Source organism: Oratosquilla oratoria, chromosome 43 (genome assembly GCF_046742065.1).
Source record: "Oratosquilla oratoria isolate Oo_2021 chromosome 43, ASM4674206v1, whole genome shotgun sequence".
NCBI lineage: Eukaryota > Metazoa > Arthropoda > Malacostraca > Stomatopoda > Squillidae > Oratosquilla > Oratosquilla oratoria.
The window spans coordinates 19,237,908-19,262,495 of NC_134819.1; the positions used below are offsets into that span (position 1 = coordinate 19,237,908).

Sequence of the window (24,588 nt, forward strand, 5' to 3'; positions counted from 1 at the left end):
GCGTGGCTCCTTTTCAATAAATCTACATATTTTTTCATGTTTCGTAAATAATGAAAGCATCGGTAAACAAAACTCACATTCAGCCACAAGAGGATTCAAACTTATATCTAAATAAAATAGAACTGTTTCACCACAAAAGCTTCTTGTTATCCGAGATGATTATCTCGTTTTCTGTGACCGCATTGATAATGTTATTACAAAAAATGTGAATCTTGCTGCTCAGTATATTTGCGACAGACTTAAGTTTCTATTGAAACTGTGGGAAATTAAGAATTATTGTCTTTTTTATCGTTGATGTTAGGAATCGGGTCCGAATTGTGAGACTTTTTATGACGGCTAGAACTGCACATAAAGGAAAAACGACCTTTAATGAAAAATTATTTCACTAAAATTTGCATTCATTCAGCCTTACATGACTTACAAATCACACTTACTATATTCTTTGATTTCTCACTACCTATTTTTATTATTATTTTTAAAGGTTCCCCAAATACTTAGAAGATAGTAAGTAATAATGTTCCCAACAATTTCGGTTGACACTTGAGAAACTTTTAGCATCGAAGATCGGCCGAGTTTGGCACGCGCGCATAAAAAGGTTGCTCATCTCCGCTCTAGACAATGTCGCCCTTAAAAGGCGTATTACATTGCTCAGCCCCTCACAAGGAAGCCCATTGTCACAGAGACTGACCGTATCAGCTTCAGAGAACTTCGAAAACAAGTGCGATTCAGAATAATCAAACCAAAAACTCAGAAGCACTTCATTTCATCAAACGAACCCCTCTCCCCCCCCCCATAGGCCCACCTGAACAACCACACCAAGAAAGACCATCCACACGATGTAAGAACATATACCAAAGGCTTTTTCCCCCCTTACGAGGAAGGTAGCCAAATAAATAAAGGCATGAGAACCACTCCCACTCATTCCATCCCCAACATACTCCACTCCCATCCACCCCCTTCCCTCCCACTTATCTTGGCTCCTCCTGGATGACGGGTCATCCCTGCATCCCGCCCACCATACATAAATCCCTACACTCCCTCACCTATACTACTAGAACCCTCAGCTCAACCCCTCACCCTCTCCTCACCTAAAATGAAAGGAGTTCCTCTGCAATTCGCTCCAATCCACCAAACCCTTCCCCATACGCCTATTCACCTCACTTACCCTCACTTACCCAATATCTACAACCCTTTCACCTTAAGAGGAGTTCCAACTCTCTAGTAAAAAGAATAGAGATAATGGAGTACATCAACTACACGCCGGTAAACTCCCGACCCCAAAAACGATAACAAATCAACCTTCCCCCATCCACAATACGCATCGGAGCACTCGTAGTCTTCTGGAGATACAAGCTGAAACCCATTCGACCCCAGTACCGTCCACACAAACACCAAAACTATGTGTAAACCTCTAAGACCCCCTATTGACCCTTTCAGACCGAAATGGGATGAATGACTACATATCAAGTTGTCATTCACTCCTAACCACACATCCCACTTCCTCACAAGAACACCTAAAGACTGCAACGACCGACAGGCACTGTTGGTGCACGGCCCAAATCATCCACCACATCACGTAGAGACAAAAAGTTGTGCGTTCCATCGCGTAGTGGAATCTGACAGCGTCTGTTTACAAGGAATACAAATAGGCGCAAACACACTCCCTAATGAAAAAAAACTACATTACGTACTTTTTCCCCTTTCACTTTACAATATCATACATACTAAAATATCCAATTTACATAACACTGGAACAACCGCCTACTCTGTCATCCACTCTTGCAGACAATAGTGGCACTACACCAAATCTTGGATGACAAAACACCCTCGACTAACTTGAAACATTATTGAGCGACGGCGGGTAAACTACAGACAACAACAACACCCAGCACTTCTAAGCTACCAGAAGAGGCTGGATGACCGCATTGTGAACAGCTGCTCAGGATGTAACACTTCACCCCATACCATACAACACATAATGGAAGACTGCATTATACACAATCATGCACGCAAACAACACAACATACGCTCTATAAAGGATTTGTGGGAAAACCCAGTTTCGGCTATGGCATTCCTTGGGGAGACGGGACTGCTCGGACAGACAGTCTAGGGAACGACAACAACAACAACAACAACAACAACAACAACAACAACAACAACAACAACAACAACAACAACAACAACAACAACAACAACAACGCCTCATCAGTAAAAGGAAGGATTATGTACGGGTGCATTTATGAGGAAGTGCACCATCTTCTCTGAATAGATAGGTCATTGAAGAAGTCTTCCTTTTCCTGCGTAAGGTATAATCCGACACTTCCGGGACATTCATTCTCTTGCGCCTCGGCAACTTTTTGATGGAGCATTGTCGAACCGATGTTCCTAAACCGTTCACAAATCTGCTCGAGTGACAACTAATCGTGAGGGAGGAAAAATGTCCTCTCTATTGATAATTTTTGGAACCTCATCCATGAGAGCGTATATACATGTACGTGAGTGCACGTTGAATATTTGCCTAATTGCAATATAAGGAAAGAAGAAACAAAGAGATCTGCATTTTTTTTACATCCTTTAGAAATATGACCTCTCAATATATATATATATATATATATATATATGTGTATGTATGTATATATATATATATATATATATATATATATATATATATGTTATCATTTGACAATTTTTGGAAATAGACTCATCCACTGGGATTCGAACCCTTGCCTTGGCGGCTTACGTCTTATAATGCAAAGAGCTTACTGACCATGCTATCTCGACACTACAAAACGAAACGAATTGGTTCACGGACCACTCGTTCCGCCGAGGGCATGTTCTGTCCGAGTGCCCTCGGCGGAACGACTGGACCGTGAACCAAGTCGTTTCGTTTTGTAGGGTCGAGATAGCATGGTCCGTAAGGTCTTTTCATTATAATACGTAAGCCCCCGAGGCCACGGTTCGAATCCCAGTGGATGAGTATATTTACAAATATATATATATATATATATGTATGTATGTATGTATATATATATATATATATATATATATATATAATATTCCCTCAACTCCACACTGGTATGTAATACCACAGCAGACTGTTTACAATACATATGTTGCAATTGGCTAAGATAGTCTACTCTGTCTTGCTGGATGATCCGAGCTACGATGGTAGTTGGGAGCTTATCTCCCCTACAGAGAAGTTCAAATCCATGGTAAATCTAGGCCCTAGATTCAATTGTGTCATTGTGTTCACACCTGATGTCACGAACTCGTTGTTACATATTCTTGTTAGAGGTTCTACAACGTCCACTGCCAAGGTCTAGGTTGCCAAATGATAATTTAAAACGTATTTTCTGGATCCGACCGCAAGATATACAAGTGTCCGTTGTAACCAAAGAAAAATATAGAATCTAAACCCTACTTAGATATTGTATGGGGTATGTGGTTGAATGCATAACATTCCAAGTTGAAGTCTGGTTGAAGGGAGGTCACTACACCTCGTTGAACGAATCCTCTCTTTCCCTTCTGAAGGACTACGAAGATGAATCGATAATCCTTAGTTCACCTTTGTTCCTAGCCTCGCTACAGACGTGTCGTCTGAGTCGGTAGTGTGCTCACAGACTTTCCTATACAACGGTATCGCTAAACTGATGTATTGTAAAACTTGATACTCAACCAAGTTGTTTTATCTTGTTACCACAAAAATTGTTCAAACCAATATCGTAACGTTCTAACCTAACATTGACATTGAGCAGCGACATGATTCGAATCCAGGCTATACCGATCGAATCGTGGTACCTTGCTCCTTCTCCGGACGCCTTTGACTATATACTGAACACAGGTCCGCCTTTCCTTGAAACATTTACAATTTTTTTTTTTTTTTTTGTAACAGAAGAAAGTACTAGATTATGGGCATTATTTATTTCTTCGTTGACAGTAGACGTGATGGAACGGGAAGTAAAAGTTCGATGGCTTGCACGACAGGCTTAGCAAGCACAATATTTATTTATTTATTTTTATTTTTTATGCTCAAGAACAGGGGTCTCCAAAGTAGTCGACACCTGCCCGTGGGGGTGGGGTGGGGATCGATGCGACTATCTAAAAGGGGCCGAGAAACGCCTGGGTGTCATAAGGGGGTCGATAGATACCTAAAGGTAGGGTTACGCTAGTCGACGAAAACCTTGAAGTCCAACGTTGCATTCGTTCATCCTATAATAAGTGGTTACACGTAAGGCCAGCCTTACCGTGTAGAGAAATTCCCACCAATCACGTAAGAGGAACTACAGCAAGCCCCATCCTCTGTCCAGAATGAGGAACTGTCATTGGCAGAGCCAATACCTATGCCAGTTTTTCAAATATTTTATCCCAAATAACTTTGAACGACTCGCGATCTCTCTAACATGCATATTTGGCGATCTTTGCATCTCTCTCTCTCTCTCTCACACACACACACACACACACACACACACACACACACACACACACACACACACACACACACACACACACACACACACACACACACACACACACACACACACACACACACACACACACATATTATCGAGCTCTAGGCAGAAAGCAATTGTCATCGTAGAAAATGGCAATTGAATTGTTGACTCAGTGAGCGATTATATTATTATTTCTTGATATTAACGGATCTTCTCTATTAAAGCAATATCATGAACACTTGTTATATATTCGGGTAATTATGAAATGTAAATTTTGCATTCAACCCATCTCCATTATGATAGTACAATTGGCAAGTATACGGACGCGGGGATGTTGATGGCTTAGAATTAAAGTATATTGTGGTTGATAATGTTTATTTGTTCACTGGGACCCATTCAGTGTTACACATACATACACACACACGCACACACACACACACACTCTCATGGCGCTGTGGTTAGAGCTCTGGCCTGCCACTACGGAGGTCCGGGTTCGACTCTCGCCCGGGGCTGAAATAATATCAGTATCGCAGCGCTGAGGGGTGTTACTCCAACTCTCGTGGGCGGGGAGTTGGTTGTGTGTGTGTGTGCAAGGTCATAGAATTAACAATAGATCGGACCTACGAGCTCTGAGCTCTCTTCCAGGAGGGAAATAGCTGTCGATCACGAGTCCAACACGTGATCCAAAGACCAAGTGAATACACACACACACACACACACACATGTATATATATATATATATATATATATATATATATGTGTGTATATATATATATATATATATGTATATACTTTGTATAAGCCTAGCGAAACAGAAGGCAGTGGTTTAATCGTTGAGAACATTGACAGTGTAACAGACATCCGAAGTACAGTACTGCGTTGGAAATCCCCATTGTCATAATCAAGACCGAGATTCTCGATCTTGGTCATAATAACCTGTAACGGTTACGAAAATATAAACAATAGTGTGAATGGCGGGCCTCAGCAGCCGTTCATTTACATTATCGTCAAATACATTCTGCGTAAGCTCAAACGTGAATATCTTTCAAGGCAAAATAATAACACGCAGGAAAAATATGTATTTTGGGAATTTCATCGGCGTTATCTTTGATGTAGCCTACAGTTGCCTGACTATATTACATTCATACCGGATTCAGAACCAACGGTATACTATTCGATGTGATAGGACTTTCATGACGCAATTTTCAACCTTATGGACTTACGAATCCGCACGTGAACTGCTATATTCATTGCAGATGGTGGTGATTTTTTTTTTTATTTCTGCTTGTCGTTGAATTCTGAGGCCGACAGCGAAATGTTTTGTTTCATGTCTGGCAACTGTAGTGAACAATTTTTAGGTTTTGAGCGCATTGGAACTGACACTTGGATGTGTTTTGAAACAGAATAGCCTATCATAGTCACAGTGGTACTGAACATGAATATTTATAACAATGAATTCGTGGCAGTGCATTGCGGTTTTTTTTTTTTTTTTTTTGGCATGCATGTCACTTCTGTTACTTTGACTGCCAGAGATTTTCCTCAAACGAATGAAGTCGCTGGCGAGAGTCCAGCTATAACTCGTAGGTTGATTTTGGCAGTGGAAAGATTAATCAAAAAGGGTTACCCCGACTTCTGGGAATTACTCTCGTCTGAATACAATCACCTAGTGGCCGCCAGAATATGTGAAATTTACAACTTCACTGTCCCAGTATAATTTGAATATATACTCTTGTATATATATGTATATGTATATATATATATATATATAATATATATATATTTATATTATATATATATATATATATTTATAACACAGGAAGCCACAGTCGGAGAAAGAATAAACTTCGATGAAGGACTAATCCTAGATTTCGGCTAACAACTGTTGCCCTCTTCAGGAAAGTACCTATGATCGTGAACAGAGGGGACTTATAAAGTACAGTAAGAAGAGATGTGGACAGTTTATAAGTCCCCTCTGTTCTCTGTCTTATGTACTTTCCTGAAGAGGGCTACAGTTGATAGCCGAAATATAGGATTATTCTTTATTCGAAGTTTATTCTCTCTCCGACTGTGGGTTCCTGTGTGTCATTTACAAATGTGCTACTACATTTCTATTTAGAAATATATATATATATATATATATATATATATATATGTATATATATATATATATGTATATATATATATATATGTGTGTGTGTGTGTGTGCGTGTGTGTGTGTATATATGTGTGTGTGTGTGCGCGCGTGTGTGTGTGTGTTTTAGATATATTTATGTTAGCTCCGTTTTCTTCTGGTAGTCTAATTGTATACTGCATTACCACTGCTTTTCCTTGAACCAATTCATCATTTACGAAGTGCGTAATCCCATATAAGAGGGGTAACTGAATCAAAGAGTACATCCACTCACCAAAAGACTCGCCCTTGCTTCCCATCTCAGCATCTTGGGATGAAGGGTAGACTCTGTTTGCCTTCGAACAGATGTATCATTTATGTTTGTGTTCTTACAACCATGACACCATCGACGGGTTATTGGTGGCTCTGCGGAACGGACGTGCCTTCTTGCCGCCCATAATATATATATATATATATATATATATATATATATATATATATATATATATATATATATATATATATATATATATATATAAAACAGGAGCCAAGATCTTCGACAGTATTTCTTCTACATTTTTACCTAAATTACCTAAGTGGAGTGGCAATAGCTGCTCACCTGCTACTACAATCCGATGGAATATAAAGTCCCACATCTATAAGACAATTTTTTTTTTTTCGTGATTCACCACCATGGTCTTGGATCACGTATTGGACTCGTAATCGACACTTACTAACCTCCCGGATGAGAGCTCAGAGCTCGTATGACCGATCTATGGGTAATGCTGTGACCTTACACGCACACACACCCAACTCCTCGCCTACGAGAGTTGGAGTAACACTCCATAGCACAGCGATACTGAAAGTATTTCAGCTCTGGAGTCGAACCCGGGTCTCAGTAGTGGCAGCCGGGAACTCAACCGCGCCACTAGCTTTGTTATGAGTGTACGCGCTAAAGTATCAATGGGAAGGCTCAAGGGCTGTTGCCAGCTGATGCGGAATTACTGGTTTTCATTAGTGAAACTCCAGGCAACGACAATTTTTATTATGACGCCTAATTAACTTCGTATCGTTCATTGATATTATTTTTCTTCTTTCCAGCGACCCACCCTAGCATGTGGATCCCAGAACTGGCACGAGTTTTTGAAAAGCCACCTGACGATACTCAAAGAACGGTACTGGCCCACGCTATGGTGCTTCGAATCCAGAGCGCAGACGATTCTCGCCTCTGTGATAAGGTCCAGGATACCCGATATCAGTTATACCAGGTAAGTCACATGATTCAGAGTAATTTTTTAAGAGTAGAGAACGAAGGTTACCCGGGAACTTGGTCAGCCTTGGATGGACTTGAAAAAAAACTGAGTGATTGTGATAAGAATGAGTATTTATGATCAGGAATGGTTTATCACGTTAGGGGTAAGATCTTTAGAATTTCTAAGGTTCATTGGATCATAAATATTTCAAAGCAGGAATCCCTGCAATTTAATTAATTATTTTTGAAGATATTGAACGTAGTTGGTGCGATGGTAGCGCAATCGAAGTAGGGCAGGTCTTTCTAGACACGGGTTCGAGTCTCGCGCTTATCTCCGATCTCTTGCAATGACTGGTACTTCTCACAAAGGTCGAGTGCATGGGACAAAGGTTAAGTCCAAGATCTAAATATACCTTGGTTAAGTCCTCTGTCGTAGCTACATGCCTTATTGCGTATGTTCCTCATCCCATACCACATCAAGGTTGAATTGCATGTTATTTGATTGCATTTTATTTCATGTATGATTCATTCCGTAGTAATTCCATCTGTTATTGTTTTAGCCGACTGATATATTCTTTGACGACACCTTCGTAACGATTACTTTTTTCACATTCTGATTTGACTGTCAATCTCCGTTTGGAGTATTGACTGCGTTTAATGCAGTTTAAGGACTTCAATGACATCCCAGAAGACCAAATCATTCAACAATCTTTTATGGTTGGAGAGAAGTCTCCACTTGAAAGAATACTGATCACATTTAACATAAATTATTTTTCCGTTCTGGCCTTCTTAAATCCTTCACCATCTCAACGACTCAACCTCCAAGGAGCGATATTATCCTTAAGGATAAAAAACGCTGGTTATTTTCAACAATTTATTAATTGCCACTGCCAAACAATGTTGCTGAGCCTTGTGCATGAACCCATATTGAAATGGTGACTTAAGGTACGGTTGGACTGGTCAACGGATGGGTTGGATTCCGAAACTAGGGTTGGATTTCGTCCAACGCTGGAGGATTTGGGTTGGAATCTGTCGTATCAATAAGAGAATTGGCTGCTACTCCCAAGTTTTAATCAACTAAAACACCAACAGACCTGAAAATACGTTGCAGAAAGTAACTTACAAAATATAGTTTACGCAATATGTCTTACACATAATTTGCTGAACATATAGAATTCATCGTATGAGTAGACAACATAATATATAAGACATAGTATAAGACGTCCACATAGTAATTGAACAAGTAAAGGAAAGGAATTAACTTGCATGGAGAGTCACGACTATAACTCTGACCGGTCCCAAACAGAATGTGACGACGTAGCCAGACAGCTTTAGCTACAGTTTACAGAGTATGACGCGCAACCAAACAAACGATTCAAAGTATGAAAAAGTTCAATGACAAAATATGACAGAATTCAAGCCTAGGGACGCCCAACACAATACCGTTGTAGTCCATACCTACGAAGAGATCAGAGAGAAACTGAAGATATATGTTAACAATATTTAAGAATATATATATATATATATATATATATATATATATATATATATATATATATATAAACACACACAAATATATATATATATATATATATATATATATACTTCGCATCAGTTTCCGTATATGTCTCCGACGAGCGCATTGTCAGTCTCGTTCGTGATGACATGGAATTAAATGTAAAAAGTTAATGTGGTTGAAAAAAAAAAATATATATATATGTATATATACATATATATATATGTATGTATATATATATATATATATATATACACACACACACACACACACACTTTCAACGAACGGACGGCTTGACGAACGCTCTGAAGAAAAGTGCAGATTGTGGATACCAACGCAAAGAGAAGTGCCTTTTTGTATTTGCAGGGGGGGGGGGGAAATTGCTCGTGAGGTAGTGGGAAAGTAAGGAAAGGGGATAGGGGAGGGATTGCTGGGTAAATGGAAGTAAATGAGTATGTATAGGACTTGGCCCAAATAGACCGCCGAAACGTAAACATGAAAGACCACAAGACGAGCTCAGTGACGACGGAATGTCTAATAAGAATGTAAAGATTAGAAGTATAGATAGGAACAATACAGAAGAAAGTGACGAGAATATTTTCCAGGGATTTAAAGAGGGTGGGGGGGACACAAACCCCCCCCCCCGACTGACAAGACTAGAGATGAAGGTTGATAAGGTGATCGAGGACTTGGAGAGTAGGTTAGGTCATATGAACTCCATTTTACAAAGGGTTGTAAGGTTGGTAGAACTGGGAAAGGCGAATAGAAACTTAACTGATGAAATAGAAGAACTAAAAAGACAGTTAAGAGAGGTAAAGGGGGAGAATGAGGAATTGAAGAAGAATAGTAAAGAAAACAGAGAAACAATAGCTAAAGAAAGTAAAAATTGGAAGCAAACCCAAGAAGGGAATAAGGTTTCATTCACTGACATAGTCAAACAGCAATTGAAAGAACATAATGAAGACTCAGTTATTAAAGTGATGAGACAGAAGGAGAATATAGTAAGGGATTTAGCAGACAAGAAGAAATGTATAATTATATTAGGAATGGAAGAGAAACACAACACAGATAGAACCACAAGAATCAAAGAGGAAAATGAAAGGGTAAGCCAATTACTAGAATCAGTTCAGGAAGATGAACCAGAAATTATGAAACAAATCGAAGAGAAAATTTAGACTCGGAAAGTATAGCACAGACAAGACCAGACCAATTAAGATTAAATTCAAGGTCTCAAACAACGGCAGAGAATATCTTATCCAAAACAGGGAAACTAGCAACAAGAGAACAATACAAAAATATGGATAAAAAGAGAAATGAATAAAGAGGAAAGAGAGGAAGAAAAGCAGAAAAGACTGGAAGCTAAGACAAAAAACGAGAACAGAACGGAGTCAGAGAAAGAGAGATTCTATTGGAGAGTAGTGAACATGAAAAGAAAAACATAAGGGAAACAGAGAACACAATGGAAGTGGCAGAAAACTAAGAGTGTCTTACACAAATATAGATGGATTAATAACAGGATTGAATGAGCTGAATGATTATTTGAAAGAAAAAGAACCGGACATAATGGGAATTGTAGAAACAAAATTAAAAGGCCCACTACCACCCAACAGTGTAGGACATGATGCATACAATTATTGGATTAGAAACAGAGAGAAAAAGCAAGGGGGTGGAGTTATGTTCCTGACTAAGAAGGATATAAATGTGAAAGGTGTCATATATGGAAAGAATACAGTAGAGATGATTATGATAGAAGTGGAAGACAGAGATAAGAAGAGCAGAAAATTTGTGATCAATTATGTGCCTCCGAAAACAGCCTCATGGGAGGAGAGTGAATATAAAAGTATGTTAGAGGACACAAAGATAGCATTAACTAAAATAATGGAAGACGGAGGAAGAATAGTTATGATGGGCGACTTTAATTGCAAAGAAATCTGCTGGGAAGAAATGACAGTAAAGAGTGGTGATGACTCATGGGGAAATGCTCTACTTGAGATGATTACTGACCATTCAATGACACAATGGATACAAGAGAACACTAGGTATAGAAATGAAGAAGAACCATCGAGGCTAGACTTAATAATTACATCTGAACCTAGAATAGTGGACAAGATTGAATATAAAACACCAATAGGTAAAAGTGACCACATATTGATTGAACTGGAACTTAATGAAGAAAAATATATGAAAAGAAATGAACAATATAGAAAAGGAAGAATTATGTATGAAAAAACAAACTTTGATAAAATAAGAGAATTCTTCCAACAAGAAAACTGGGAAGAAATATACAAAGAAGAAACATCAGTGGAAGAGAAATGGAATATTTTGACAAAAATTTACAAAAAAGGAGTGGAAAAGTATGTCCCAAGACAAAAACAAGAAAAAGAATATGTAAAATGCTGGTACAACAAAAGTTGTAGGGAGTTAAAAGACAAAAGAGACAAAGCCTGGACCAGATGGAAAAAACACAGAAGACCTGAAAAATGGAAAATATATACTGGTTATAGAAATGAATATGTACAAAAGTGCAGAGAGAAAAAAAGAAAATATGAAAAAGATGTTATAGAAAAGTGTAAAGATCAACCAAAACTATTCTACAGATTTGTAAACAATAAACTGAAAAACAAACAAGACTTGGAGAAATTAAGACAAGGAGGAGTTGAATACACTGAGGAAATGGAAATGGCAGAAATTATGAACAAACATTTTAAATCAGTGTTTACAAGGGAAAATATACAACCTGAAGAGATTGAGTGGAAAGAAAAAGTCCCCCCTATGGAAGAAATAGAAGTAACAAAGAATGAAATATTGACACACTTGGGTAATTTTGATGTCAGAAAATCGCATGGGCCAGATGAAATAGCAAACTGGATTCTGAAAGAATGCAGGAATGAACTGGCAGACAAAATACATAGCATAATAAGCAGTTCCTTAAAAGAAGGAAAAGTTCCAGAAGATTGGAAAAAAGCAAATATAGTACCTATATATAAAGGAGGAAATAAAGAAGAACCTACCAACTATAGACCAGTCTCTCTAACAAGTACAATAGCAAAAATTTGTGAAAGAATTATCAAAAGTAGATGGGTAAAATACTTGGAAAAAAACAACGTACTAAATCCAAGGCAATTTGGATTCAGACAAGGACGATCATGCGTCACCAATTTAATATGTTTCTATTCAAGGCTAATAGATATAATACAAGAAAGAGATGGATGGGCTGATTGTGCATTTCTAGACCTAAAAAAAGCTTTTGACAAAGTACCACATAAGAAGTTGCTTAAGAAATTAGAATATGAAGGAGGAATACAAGGTAAATTGCTAAATTGGATGGAAGACTTTTTGCAAGAAAGAAAAATGAGAGTAGTGATAAGAGATCAGCACTCAAAATGGAATGAAGTAATAAGCGGTGTCCCGCAGGGAACAGTTCTGGCCCCAATAATGTTTGCTATATATATTAATGATATGAATGAAGGAATTGAAAGCTATATGAGCTTCTTTGCAGATGATGCAAAATTACTGAAAAGAGTGAAAACTGAAGAAGATTGTGAATCACTACAGAGAGATCTAAATAAAGTACAAGAATGGAGTAGGAAGTGGGAGATGGAGTTCAATACAAAAAAGTGTAGTATAATGGAATTTGGAAAAAGCAAAAACAGAATAACAGGATCATATAATTTGGGAGAAGAAGGAATAAAAAGAGTAGAAAATGAGAGGGACCTGGGAGTCATTGTTATGAATAATATGTCACCTGAGAAACATATAAATAAGATTTTTGGAGAAACCTATAATTTAATAAGAACAATCAAAGTGGCATTTACATACCTGGATGAAGAAATGGTGAGGAAAATCCTAATCACCCTGATAAGACCAAGATTGGAATATGCAGCAACGATATGGTCACCAAGTACAAAAAAATGTATAAAAAAACTTGAAAGAATACAAAGAGCAATTACAAAATTGGCACCAACACTCTCAAAACTATCATATGAAGAGAGACTACAAAAACTTAAACTACAGACACTAGAGCAAAGAAGAGAGAGAGGGGATTTGATAGCTATTTACAGAATCATGAAAGGCATAGAAATTACTGATAGAGAGAATCTGATAAAATGGGATGACAGAAATACAAGAGGACACGGAAAGAAAATAAAAAAAGACAGCTATAGAAGAGATTTGAAAAAGAACAGCTTTCCTCACAGAGCAATAGACAGTTGGAACAAGTTAGATGTGAAAGTGGTGTGTGCAAAAACAATACATGAATTTAAAAATAGTTTAGATAAAATGAGATATGAAGACGGGACCCCACGAGCATAGCTCCCCTTCCCGTAAAATACAACTAGGTAAATACAACTAGGTAAATACACACTTGCAACGACCGGCCGGCTTGACGACCGCACTGAAGAAAAGCGCAGATTGTGGACACCACCGCAAAGACAACTGCCTTTTTGTATTTGCAGGGGGGGGGGGGAAATTGCTCGTGAGGCAGTAGGTAAGTAGGAAAAGAGGAGAAGGGGAGGGATTGCTGAGGGAAATGGAAGGAAATGAGGATGTGGAGGACTTGGCCCAGCCAGACGGGCGTAAGGTCAACATGAAACGACCACCGGAGTGACGAAAATGGCAAATAAAAATGTAAAGATTAGAAGTATAGAGAGGAGCAATACAGTAGAAAGTGACGAGAATATGTTCCAGGGATTTAAAGAGGGTGGGGGGGACACAACCCCCCCCCGACTGATAAGACTAGAGGAGAGAGTTGATAAGGTGATCGAGGACTTGGAACGTAAGTTAGGTAATGTAGACTCCATTTTCCAGAGAATTGAAAGATTGGAACAACTAGAGAAGGCTAACAGAAACTTAACTGAAGAAGTAGAGGACCTAAAAAGACAGTTAGGAAATGTAAAGGAGGAGAATGAGAAATTGAAGAAGAATAGTAATGAAAACAGTGAGAAAATAGCTACAGAAGCTAAAAATTGGAGAATAACTCAAGAAGGGAATAAGGTTTCATTCACTGACATAGTCAAACAGCAATTGAAAGAACATAATGAAGACTCAGTTATTAAAGTGATGAGACAGAAGGAGAATATAGTAAGAGAATTAGCTGACAAAAAGAAATGTATAATTATATTAGGAATGGAAGAGAAACATAACCCAGATAGAACCGCAAGAATCAAGGAGGAAAATGAAAGGGTAAGCAGTTTATTAAAATTAGTCCAGGAAGATGAACCAGAAATTATAAAGGAAATTGAGGAAAAATTCAGACTCGGAAAATATAGTACAGATAAGACCAGACCAATTAAGATTAAATTCAGGTCACAAACAACGGCAGAGAAAATTCTATCCAAGACAGGGAAACTAGCAACAAATGATCAATATAAAAAGGTATGGATAAAAAGAGAAATGAATAAGGAGGAAAGAGAGGCAGAAAAGCAGAAAAGAATTGAAGCTAAGGCAAAAAACGAGGAAAGAACGGAGTCAGAGAAAGAGAGATTCTATTGGAGAGTAGTGAACATGAAAATAAAGCAGTTCGACATACTAAAGAAAAACATAAGGGAAACAGAGAACACAATGGAAGTGGCAGAAAACTAAGAGTGTCTTACACAAATATAGATGGATTGATAACAGGATTGAATGAACTGAATGATTATTTGAAAGAAAAAGAACCGGACATAATGGGAATTGTAGAAACAAAATTAAAAGGCCCACTACCACCCAACAGTGTAGGACATGATACATACAATTATTGGATTAGAAACAGAGAGAAAAAAACAAGGGGGTGGAGTTATGTTCCTGACAAAGAAGGATATAAACGTGAAAGGTGTCATATATGGAAAGAATACAGTAGAGATGATTATGATAGAAGTGGAAGACCGAGATAAGAAGAGCAGAAAATTTGTGATCAATTATGTGCCTCCGAAAACAGCCTCATGGGAGGAGAGTGAACATAAAAGTATGTTAGAGGACACAAAGATAGCATTAACTAAAATAATGGAAGACGGAGGAAGAATAGTTATGATGGGCGACTTTAATTGCAAAGAAATCTGCTGGGAAGAAATGACAGTAAAGAGTGGTGATGACTCATGGGGAAATGCTCTACTTGAGATGATTACTGACCATTCAATGACACAATGGATACAAGAGAACACTAGGTATAGAAATGAAGAAGAACCATCGAGGCTAGACTTAATAATTACATCTGAACCTAGAATAGTGGACAAGATTGAATATAAAACACCAATAGGTAAAAGTGACCACATATTGATTGAACTGGAACTTAATGAAGAAAAATATATGAAAAGAAATGAACAATATAGAAAAGGAAGATTGATGTATGAAAAAACAAACTTTGATAAAATAAGAGAATTCTTCCAACAAGAAAACTGGGAAGAAATATACAAAGAAGAAACATCAGTGGAAGAGAAATGGAATATTTTGACAAAAATTTACAAAGAAGGAGTGGAAAAGTATGTCCCAAGACAAAAACAAGAAAAAGAATATGTAAAATGCTGGTACAACAAAAGTTGTAGGGAGTTAAAAGACAAAAGAGACAAAGCCTGGACCGGATGGAAAAAAGACAGAAGACCTGAAAAATGGAAAATATATACTGGTTATAGAAATGAATATGTACAAAAGTGCAGAGAGGAAAAAAGAAAATATGAAAAAGATGTTATAGAAAAGTGTAAAGATCAACCAAAACTATTCTACAGATTTGTAAACAATAAACTGAAAAACAAACAAGACTTGGAGAAATTAAGACAAGGAGGAGTTGAATACACTGAGGAAATGGAAATGGCAGAAATTATGAACAAACATTTTAAATCAGTGTTTACAAGGGAAAATATACAACCTGAAGAGATTGAGTGGAAGGAAAAAGTCCCCCCTATGGAAGAAATAGAAGTAACGAAGAATGAAATATTGACACACTTGGGTAATTTTGATGTCAGAAAATCGCATGGGCCAGATGAAATAGCAAACTGGATTCTGAAAGAATGTAGGAATGAACTGGCAGACAAAATACATAGCATAATAAGCAGTTCCTTAAAAGAAGGAAAAGTTCCAGAAGATTGGAAAAAAGCAAATATAGTACCTATATATAAAGGAGGAAATAAAGAAGAACCTACCAACTATAGACCAGTCTCTCTAACAAGTACAATAGCAAAAATATGTGAAAGAATTATCAAAAGTAGATGGGTAAAATACTTGGAAAAAAACAACGTACTAAATCCAAGGCAATTTGGATTCAGACAAGGACGATCATGCGTCACCAATTTAATATGTTTCTATTCAAGACTAATAGATATAATACAAGAAAGAGATGGATGGGCTGATTGTGCATTTCTAGACCTAAAAAAAGCTTTTGACAAAGTACCACATAAGAAGTTGCTTAAGAAATTAGAATATGAAGGAGGAATACAAGGTAAATTGCTAAATTGGATGGAAGACTTTTTGCAAGAAAGAAAAATGAGAGTAGTGATAAGAGATCAGCACTCAAAATGGAATGAAGTAATAAGCAGTGTCCCGCAGGGAACAGTTCTGGCCCCAATAATGTTTGCTATATATATTAATGATATGGATGAAGGAATTGAAAGCTATATCAGCTTCTTTGCAGATGATGCAAAATTACTGAAAAGAGTGAAAACTGAAGAGGATTGTGAATCACTACAGAGAGATCTAAATAAAGTACAAGAATGGAGTAGGAAGTGGGAGATGGAGTTCAATACAAAAAAGTGTAGTATAATGGAATTTGGAAAAAGCAAAAACAGAATAACAGGATCATATAATTTGGGAGAAGAAGGAATAAAAAGAGTAGAAAATGAGAGGGACCTGGGAGTCATTGTTATGAATAATATGTCACCTGAGAAACATATAAATAAGATTTTTGGAGAAACTTATAATTTAATAAGAACAATCAAAGTGGCATTTACATACCTGGATGAAGAAATGGTGAGGAAAATCCTAATCACCCTGATAAGACCAAGATTGGAATATGCAGCAACGATATGGTCACCAAGTACAAAAAAATGTATAAAAAAACTTGAAAGAATACAAAGAGCAATTACTAAACTGGCACCAACACTCTCAAAACTATCATATGAAGAGAGACTACAAAAACTTAAACTACAGACACTAGAGCAAAGAAGAGAGAGAGGAGATTTGATAGCTATTTACAGAATCATGAAAGGCATAGAAATTACTGATAGAGAGAATCTGATAAAATGGGATGACAGAAATACAAGAGGACACGGAAAGAAAATAAAAAAAGACAACTATAGAAGAGATTTGAAAAAGAACAGCTTTCCTCACAGAGCAATAGACAGTTGGAACAAGTTAGATGAGAAAGTGGTGTGTGCAAAAACAATACATGAATTTAAAAATAGTTTAGATAAAATGAGATATGAAGACGGGACCTCACGAGCATAGCTCCCCTTCCCGTAAAATACAACTAGGTAAATACAACTAGGTAAATACACACACTTTCAACGAACGGACGGCTTGACGAACGCTCTGAAGAAAAGTGCAGATTGTGGATACCAACGCAAAGAGAAGTGCCTTTTTGTATTTGCAGGGGGGGGGGGAAATTGCTCGTGAGGTAGTGGGAAAGTAAGGAAAGAGGAGAAGGGGAGGGATTGCTGGGGAAATGGAAGGAAATGAGGATGTGGCGGACTTGGCCCAGGCAGACGGGCGCAAGGTCAACATGAAACGACCACCGGACCAGCTCAGTGATGACGAAATGGCAAATAAAAATGTAAAGATTAGAAGTATAGAGAGGAGCAATACAGTAGAAAGTGACGAGAATATGTTCCAGGGATTTAAAGAGGGTGGGGGGGACACAACCCCCCCCCCCCCCACTGATAAGACTAGAGGAGAGAGTTGATAAGGTGATCGAGGACTTGGAAAGTAAGTTAGGTAATGTAGACTCCATCTTCCAAAGAATTGAAAGGTTGGAACAACTAGAGAAGGCTAACAGAAACTTAACTGAAGAAGTAGAGGACCTAAAAAGACAGTTAGGAAATGTAAAGGAGGAGAATGAGAAATTGAAGAAGAATAGTAATGAAAACAGTGAGAAAATAGCTACAGAAGCTAAAAATTGGAGAATAACTCAAGAAGGGAATAAGGTTTCATTCACTGACATAGTCAAACAGCAATTGAAAGAACATAATGAAGACTCAGTTATTAAAGTGATGAGACAGAAGGAGAATATAGTAAGAGAATTAGCTGACAAAAAGAAATGTATAATTATATTAGGAATGGAAGAGAAACATAACCCAGATAGAACCGCAAGAATCAAGGAGGAAAATGAAAGGGTAAGCAGTTTATTAAAATTAGTCCAGGAAGATGAACCAGAAATTATAAAGGAAATTGAGGAAAAATTCAGACTCGGAAAATATAGTACAGATAAGACCAGACCAATTAAGATTAAATTCAGGTCTCAAACAACGGCAGAGAAAATTCTATCCAAGACAGGGAAACTAGCAACAAATGATCAATATAAAAAGGTATGGATAAAAAGAGAAATGAATAAGGAGGAAAGAGAGGCAGAAAAGCAGAAAAGAATTGAAGCTAAGGCAAAAAACGAGGAAAGAACGGAGTCAGAGAAAGAGAGATTCTATTGGAGAGTAGTGAACATGAAAATAAAGCAGTTCGACATACTAAAGAAAAACATAAGGGAAACAGAGAATACAATGGAAGTGGCAGAAAACTAAGAGTGTCTTACACAAATATAGATGGATTGATAACAGGATTGAATGAACTGAATGATTATTTGAAAGAAAAAGAACCGGACATAATGGGAATTGTAGAAACAAAATTAAAAGGCCCACTACCACCCAACAGTGTAGGACATGATACATACAATTATTGGATTAGAAACAGAGAGAAAAAACAAGGGGGTGGAGTTATGTTCCTGACTAAGAAGGATATAAACGTGAAAGGTGTCATATATGGAAAGAATACAGTAGAGATGATTATGATAGAAGTGGAAGACCGAGATAAGAAGAGCAGAAAATTTGTGATCAATTATGTGCCTCCGAAAACAGCCTCATGGGAGGAGAGTGAACATAAAAGTATGTTAGAGGACACAAAGATAGCATTAACTAAAATAATGGAAGACGGAGGAAGAATAGTTATGATGGGCGACTTTAATTGCAAAGAAATCTGCTGGGAAGAAATGACAGTAAAGAGTGGTGATGACTCATGGGGAAATGCTCTACTTGAGATGATTACTGACCATTCAATGACACAATGGATACAAGAGAACACTAGGTATAGAAATGAAGAAGAACCATCGAGGCTAGACTTAATAATTACATCTGAACCTAGAATAGTGGACAAGATTGAATATAAAACACCAATAGGTAAAAGTGACCACATATTGATTGAACTGGAACTTAATGAAGAAAAATATATGAAAAGAAATGAACAATATAGAAAAGGAAGATTGATGTATGAAAAAACAAACTTTGATAAAATAAGAGAATTCTTCCAACAAGAAAACTGGGAAGAAATATACAAAGAAGAAACATCAGTGGAAGAGAAATGGAATATTTTGACAAAAATTTACAAAGAAGGAGTGGAAAAGTATGTCCCAAGACAAAAACAAGAAAAAGAATATGTAAAATGCTGGTACAACAAAAGTTGTAGGGAGTTAAAAGACAAAAGAGACAAAGCCTGGACCGGATGGAAAAAAGACAGAAGACCTGAAAAATGGAAAATATATACTGGTTATAGAAATGAATATGTACAAAAGTGCAGAGAGGAAAAAAGAAAATATGAAAAAGATGTTATAGAAAAGTGTAAAGATCAACCAAAACTATTCTACAGATTTGTAAACAATAAACTGAAAAACAAACAAGACTTGGAGAAATTAAGACAAGGAGGAGTTGAATACACTGAGGAAATGGAAATGGCAGAAATTATGAACAAACATTTTAAATCAGTGTTTACAAGGGAAAATATACAACCTGAAGAGATTGAGTGGAAGGAAAAAGTCCCCCCTATGGAAGAAATAGAAGTAACAAAGAATGAAATATTGACACACTTGGGTAATTTTGATGTCAGAAAATCGCATGGGCCAGATGAAATAGCAAACTGGATTCTGAAAGAATGCAGGAATGAACTGGCAGACAAAATACATAGCATAATAAGCAGTTCCTTAAAAGAAGGAAAAGTTCCAGAAGATTGGAAAAAAGCAAATATAGTACCTATATATAAAGGAGGAAATAAAGAAGAACCTACCAACTATAGACCAGTCTCTCTAACAAGTACAATAGCAAAAATATGTGAAAGAATTATCAAAAGTAGATGGGTAAAATACTTGGAAAAAAACAACGTACTAAATCCAAGGCAATTTGGATTCAGACAAGGACGATCATGCGTCACCAATTTAATATGTTTCTATTCAAGGCTAATAGATATAATACAAGAAAGAGATGGATGGGCTGATTGTGCATTTCTAGACCTAAAAAAAAGCTTTTGACAAAGTACCACATAAGAAGTTGCTTAAGAAATTAGAATATGAAGGAGGAATACAAGGTAAATTGCTAAATTGGATGGAAGACTTTTTGCAAGAAAGAAAAATGAGAGTAGTGATAAGAGATCAGCACTCAAAATGGAATGAAGTAATAAGCGGTGTCCCGCAGGGAACAGTTCTGGCCCCAATAATGTTTGCTATATATATTAATGATATGGATGAAGGAATTGAAAGCTATATGAGCTTCTTTGCAGATGATGCAAAATTACTGAAAAGAGTGAAAACTGAAGAAGATTGTGAATCACTACAGAGAGATCTAAATAAAGTACAAGAATGGAGTAGGAAGTGGGAGATGGAGTTCAATACAAAAAAGTGTAGTATAATGGAATTTGGAAAAAGCAAAAACAGAATAACAGGATCATATAATTTGGGAGAAGAAGGAATAAAAAGAGTAGAAAATGAGAGGGACCTGGGAGTCATTGTTATGAATAATATGTCACCTGAGAAACATATAAATAAGATTTTTGGAGAAACTTATAATTTAATAAGAACAATCAAAGTGGCATTTACATACCTGGATGAAGAAATGGTGAGGAAAATCCTAATCACCCTGATAAGACCAAGATTAGAATATGCAGCAACGATATGGTCACCAAGTACAAAAAAATGTATAAAAAAACTTGAAAGAATACAAAGAGCAATTACAAAACTGGCACCAACACTCTCAAAACTATCATATGAAGAGAGACTACAAAAACTTAAACTACAGACACTAGAGCAAAGAAGAGAGAGAGGAGATTTGATAGCTATTTACAGAATCATGAAAGGCATAGAAATTACTGATAGAGAGAATCTGATAAAATGGGATGACAGAAATACAAGAGGACACGGAAAGAAAATAAAAAAAGACAACTATAGAAGAGATTTGAAAAAGAACAGCTTTCCTCACAGAGCAATAGACAGTTGGAACAAGTTAGATGAGAAAGTGGTGTGTGCAAAAACAATACATGAATTTAAAAATAGTTTAGATAAAATGAGATATGAAGACGGGACCTCACGAGCATAGCTCCCCTTCCCGTAAAATACAACTAGGTAAATACAACTAGGTAAATACACACTTCAGCGAATGGACGGCTTGGATGACGTTCTGAAGAAAACTGAAGTCTGTGGATCCCAACGCAAAGAGAAGTGCCTAGTGTTTTTGCAGGGTGGGGGGGAAATTGCTCGTGGAGTAGTGGGAAAGTAGGGAAAGAGGAAAAGGGGAGGGATTACTGAGGGAAATGGAAGGAAATGAGGAGGGAGTAGACTTGGCCCAGCCAGACAAGCAAAAGGTAAACAAAAGACTGAGTGAGGATGAAATGTCTAATAAAAATGTAAAGATTAGAAGTATAGAGAGGAGCAATACAGAAGAAAGTGACGAGAATATGTTCCAGGGATTTAAAGAGGGTGGGGGGGACACAACCCCCCCCCCCGACTGATAAGACTAGAGGAGAGAGTTGATAAGGTGATCGAGGACTTGGAACGTAAGTTAGGTAATGTAGACTCCATTTTCCAGAGAATTGAAAGGTTGGAACAACTAGAGAAGGCTAACAGAAACTTAACTGAAGAAATAGAGGACCTAAAAAGACAGTTAGGAAATGTAAAGGAGGAGAATGAGAAATTGAAGAAGAATAGTAATGAAAACAGAGAGAAAATAGCTACAGAAGCTAAAAATTGGAGAACAACCCAAGAAGGGAATAAGGTTTCATTCACTGACATAGTCAAACAGCAATTGAAAGAACATAATGAAGACTCAGTTATTAAAGTGATGAGACAGAAGGAGAATATAGTAAGAGAATTAGCTGACAAAAAGAAATGTATAATTATATTAGGAATGGAAGAGAAACATAACCCAGATAGAACCGCAAGAATCAAGGAGGAAAATGAAAGAGTAAGCAGTTTATTAAAATTAGTCCAGGAAGATGAACCAGAAATTATAAAGGAAATTGAGGAAAAATTCAGACTCGGAAAATATAGTACAGATAAGACCAGACCAATTAAGATTAAATTCAGGTCACAAACAACAGCAGAGAAAATTCTATCCAAGACAGGGAAACTAGCAACAAATGATCAATATAAAAAGGTATGGATAAAAAGAGAAATGAATAAGGAGGAAAGAGAGGCAGAAAAGAAGAAAAGAATTGAAGCTAAGGCAAAAAACGAGGAAAGAACGGAGTCAGAGAAAGAGAGATTCTATTGGAGAGTAGTGAACATGAAAATAAAGCAGTTCGACATACTAAAGAAAAACATAAGGGAAACAGAGAATACAATGGAAGTGGCAGAAAACTAAGAGTGTCTTACACAAATATAGATGGATTGATAACAGGATTGAATGAACTGAATGATTATTTGAAAGAAAAAGAACCGGACATAATGGGAATTGTAGAAACAAAATTAAAAGGCCCACTACCACCCAACAGTGTAGGACATGATACATACAATTATTGGATTAGAAACAGAGAGAAAAAAAACAAGGGGGTGGAGTTATGTTCCTGACTAAGAAGGATATAAACGTGAAAGGTGTCATATATGGAAAGAATACAGTAGAGATGATTATGATAGAAGTGGAAGACCGAGATAAGAAGAGCAGAAAATTTGTGATCAATTATGTGCCTCCGAAAACAGCCTCATGGGAGGAGAGTGAACATAAAAGTATGTTAGAGGACACAAAGATAGCATTAAATGAAATAATGGAAGACGGAGGAAGAATAGTTATGATGGGCGACTTTAATTGCAAAGAAATCTGCTGGGAAGAAATGACAGTAAAGAGTGGTGATGACTCATGGGGAAATGCTCTACTTGAGATGATTACTGACCATTCAATGACACAATGGATACAAGAGAACACTAGGTATAGAAATGAAGAAGAACCATCGAGGCTAGACTTAATAATTACATCTGAACCTAGAATAGTGGACAAGATTGAATATAAAACACCAATAGGTAAAAGTGACCACATATTGATTGAACTGGAACTTAATGAAGAAAAATATATGAAAAGAAATGAACAATATAGAAAAGGAAGATTGATGTATGAAAAAACAAACTTTGATAAAATAAGAGAATTCTTCCAACAAGAAAACTGGGAAGAAATATACAAAGAAGAAACAACAGTGGAAGAGAAATGGAATATTTTGACAAAAATTTACAAAAAAGGAGTGGAAAAGTATGTCCCAAGACAAAAACAAGAAAAAGAATATGTAAAATGCTGGTACAACAAAAGTTGTAGGGAGTTAAAAGACAAAAGAGACAAAGCCTGGAACAGATGGAAAAAAGACAGAAGACCTGAAAAATGGAAAATATATACTGGTTATAGAAATGAATATGTACAAAAGTGCAGAGAGGAAAAAAGAAAATATGAAAAAGATGTTATAGAAAAGTGTAAAGATCAACCAAAACTATTCTACAGATTTGTAAACAATAAACTGAAAAACAAACAAGACTTAGAGAAATTAAGACAAGGAGGAGTTGAATACACTGAGGAAATGGAAATGGCAGAAATTATGAACAAACATTTTAAATCAGTGTTTACAAGGGAAAATATACAACCTGAAGAGATTGAGTGGAAGGAAAAAGTCCCCCCTATGGAAGAAATAGAAGTAACAAAGAATGAAATATTGACACACTTGGGTAATTTTGATGTCAGAAAATCGCATGGGCCAGATGAAATAGCAAACTGGATTCTGAAAGAATGCAGGAATGAACTGGCAGACAAAATACATAGCATAATAAGCAGTTCCTTAAAAGAAGGAAAAGTTC

At 36.9% G+C, this 24,588-nt stretch overlaps 1 protein-coding gene across 1 annotated transcript in view; it reads left to right on the plus strand.

Annotated features, from left to right (window-relative positions):
• Positions 1–24,588, plus strand: part of Hydr1 (abhydrolase domain containing Hydr1) — a 75,272-nt gene that overhangs the window by 8,327 nt on the left and 42,357 nt on the right. The window contains exon 2 of the mRNA XM_076179682.1: positions 7,663–7,829. Within this exon, the coding sequence (XP_076035797.1) occupies positions 7,663–7,829 (167 nt within the window). The remainder of the gene's footprint in view (positions 1–7,662; positions 7,830–24,588) is intronic.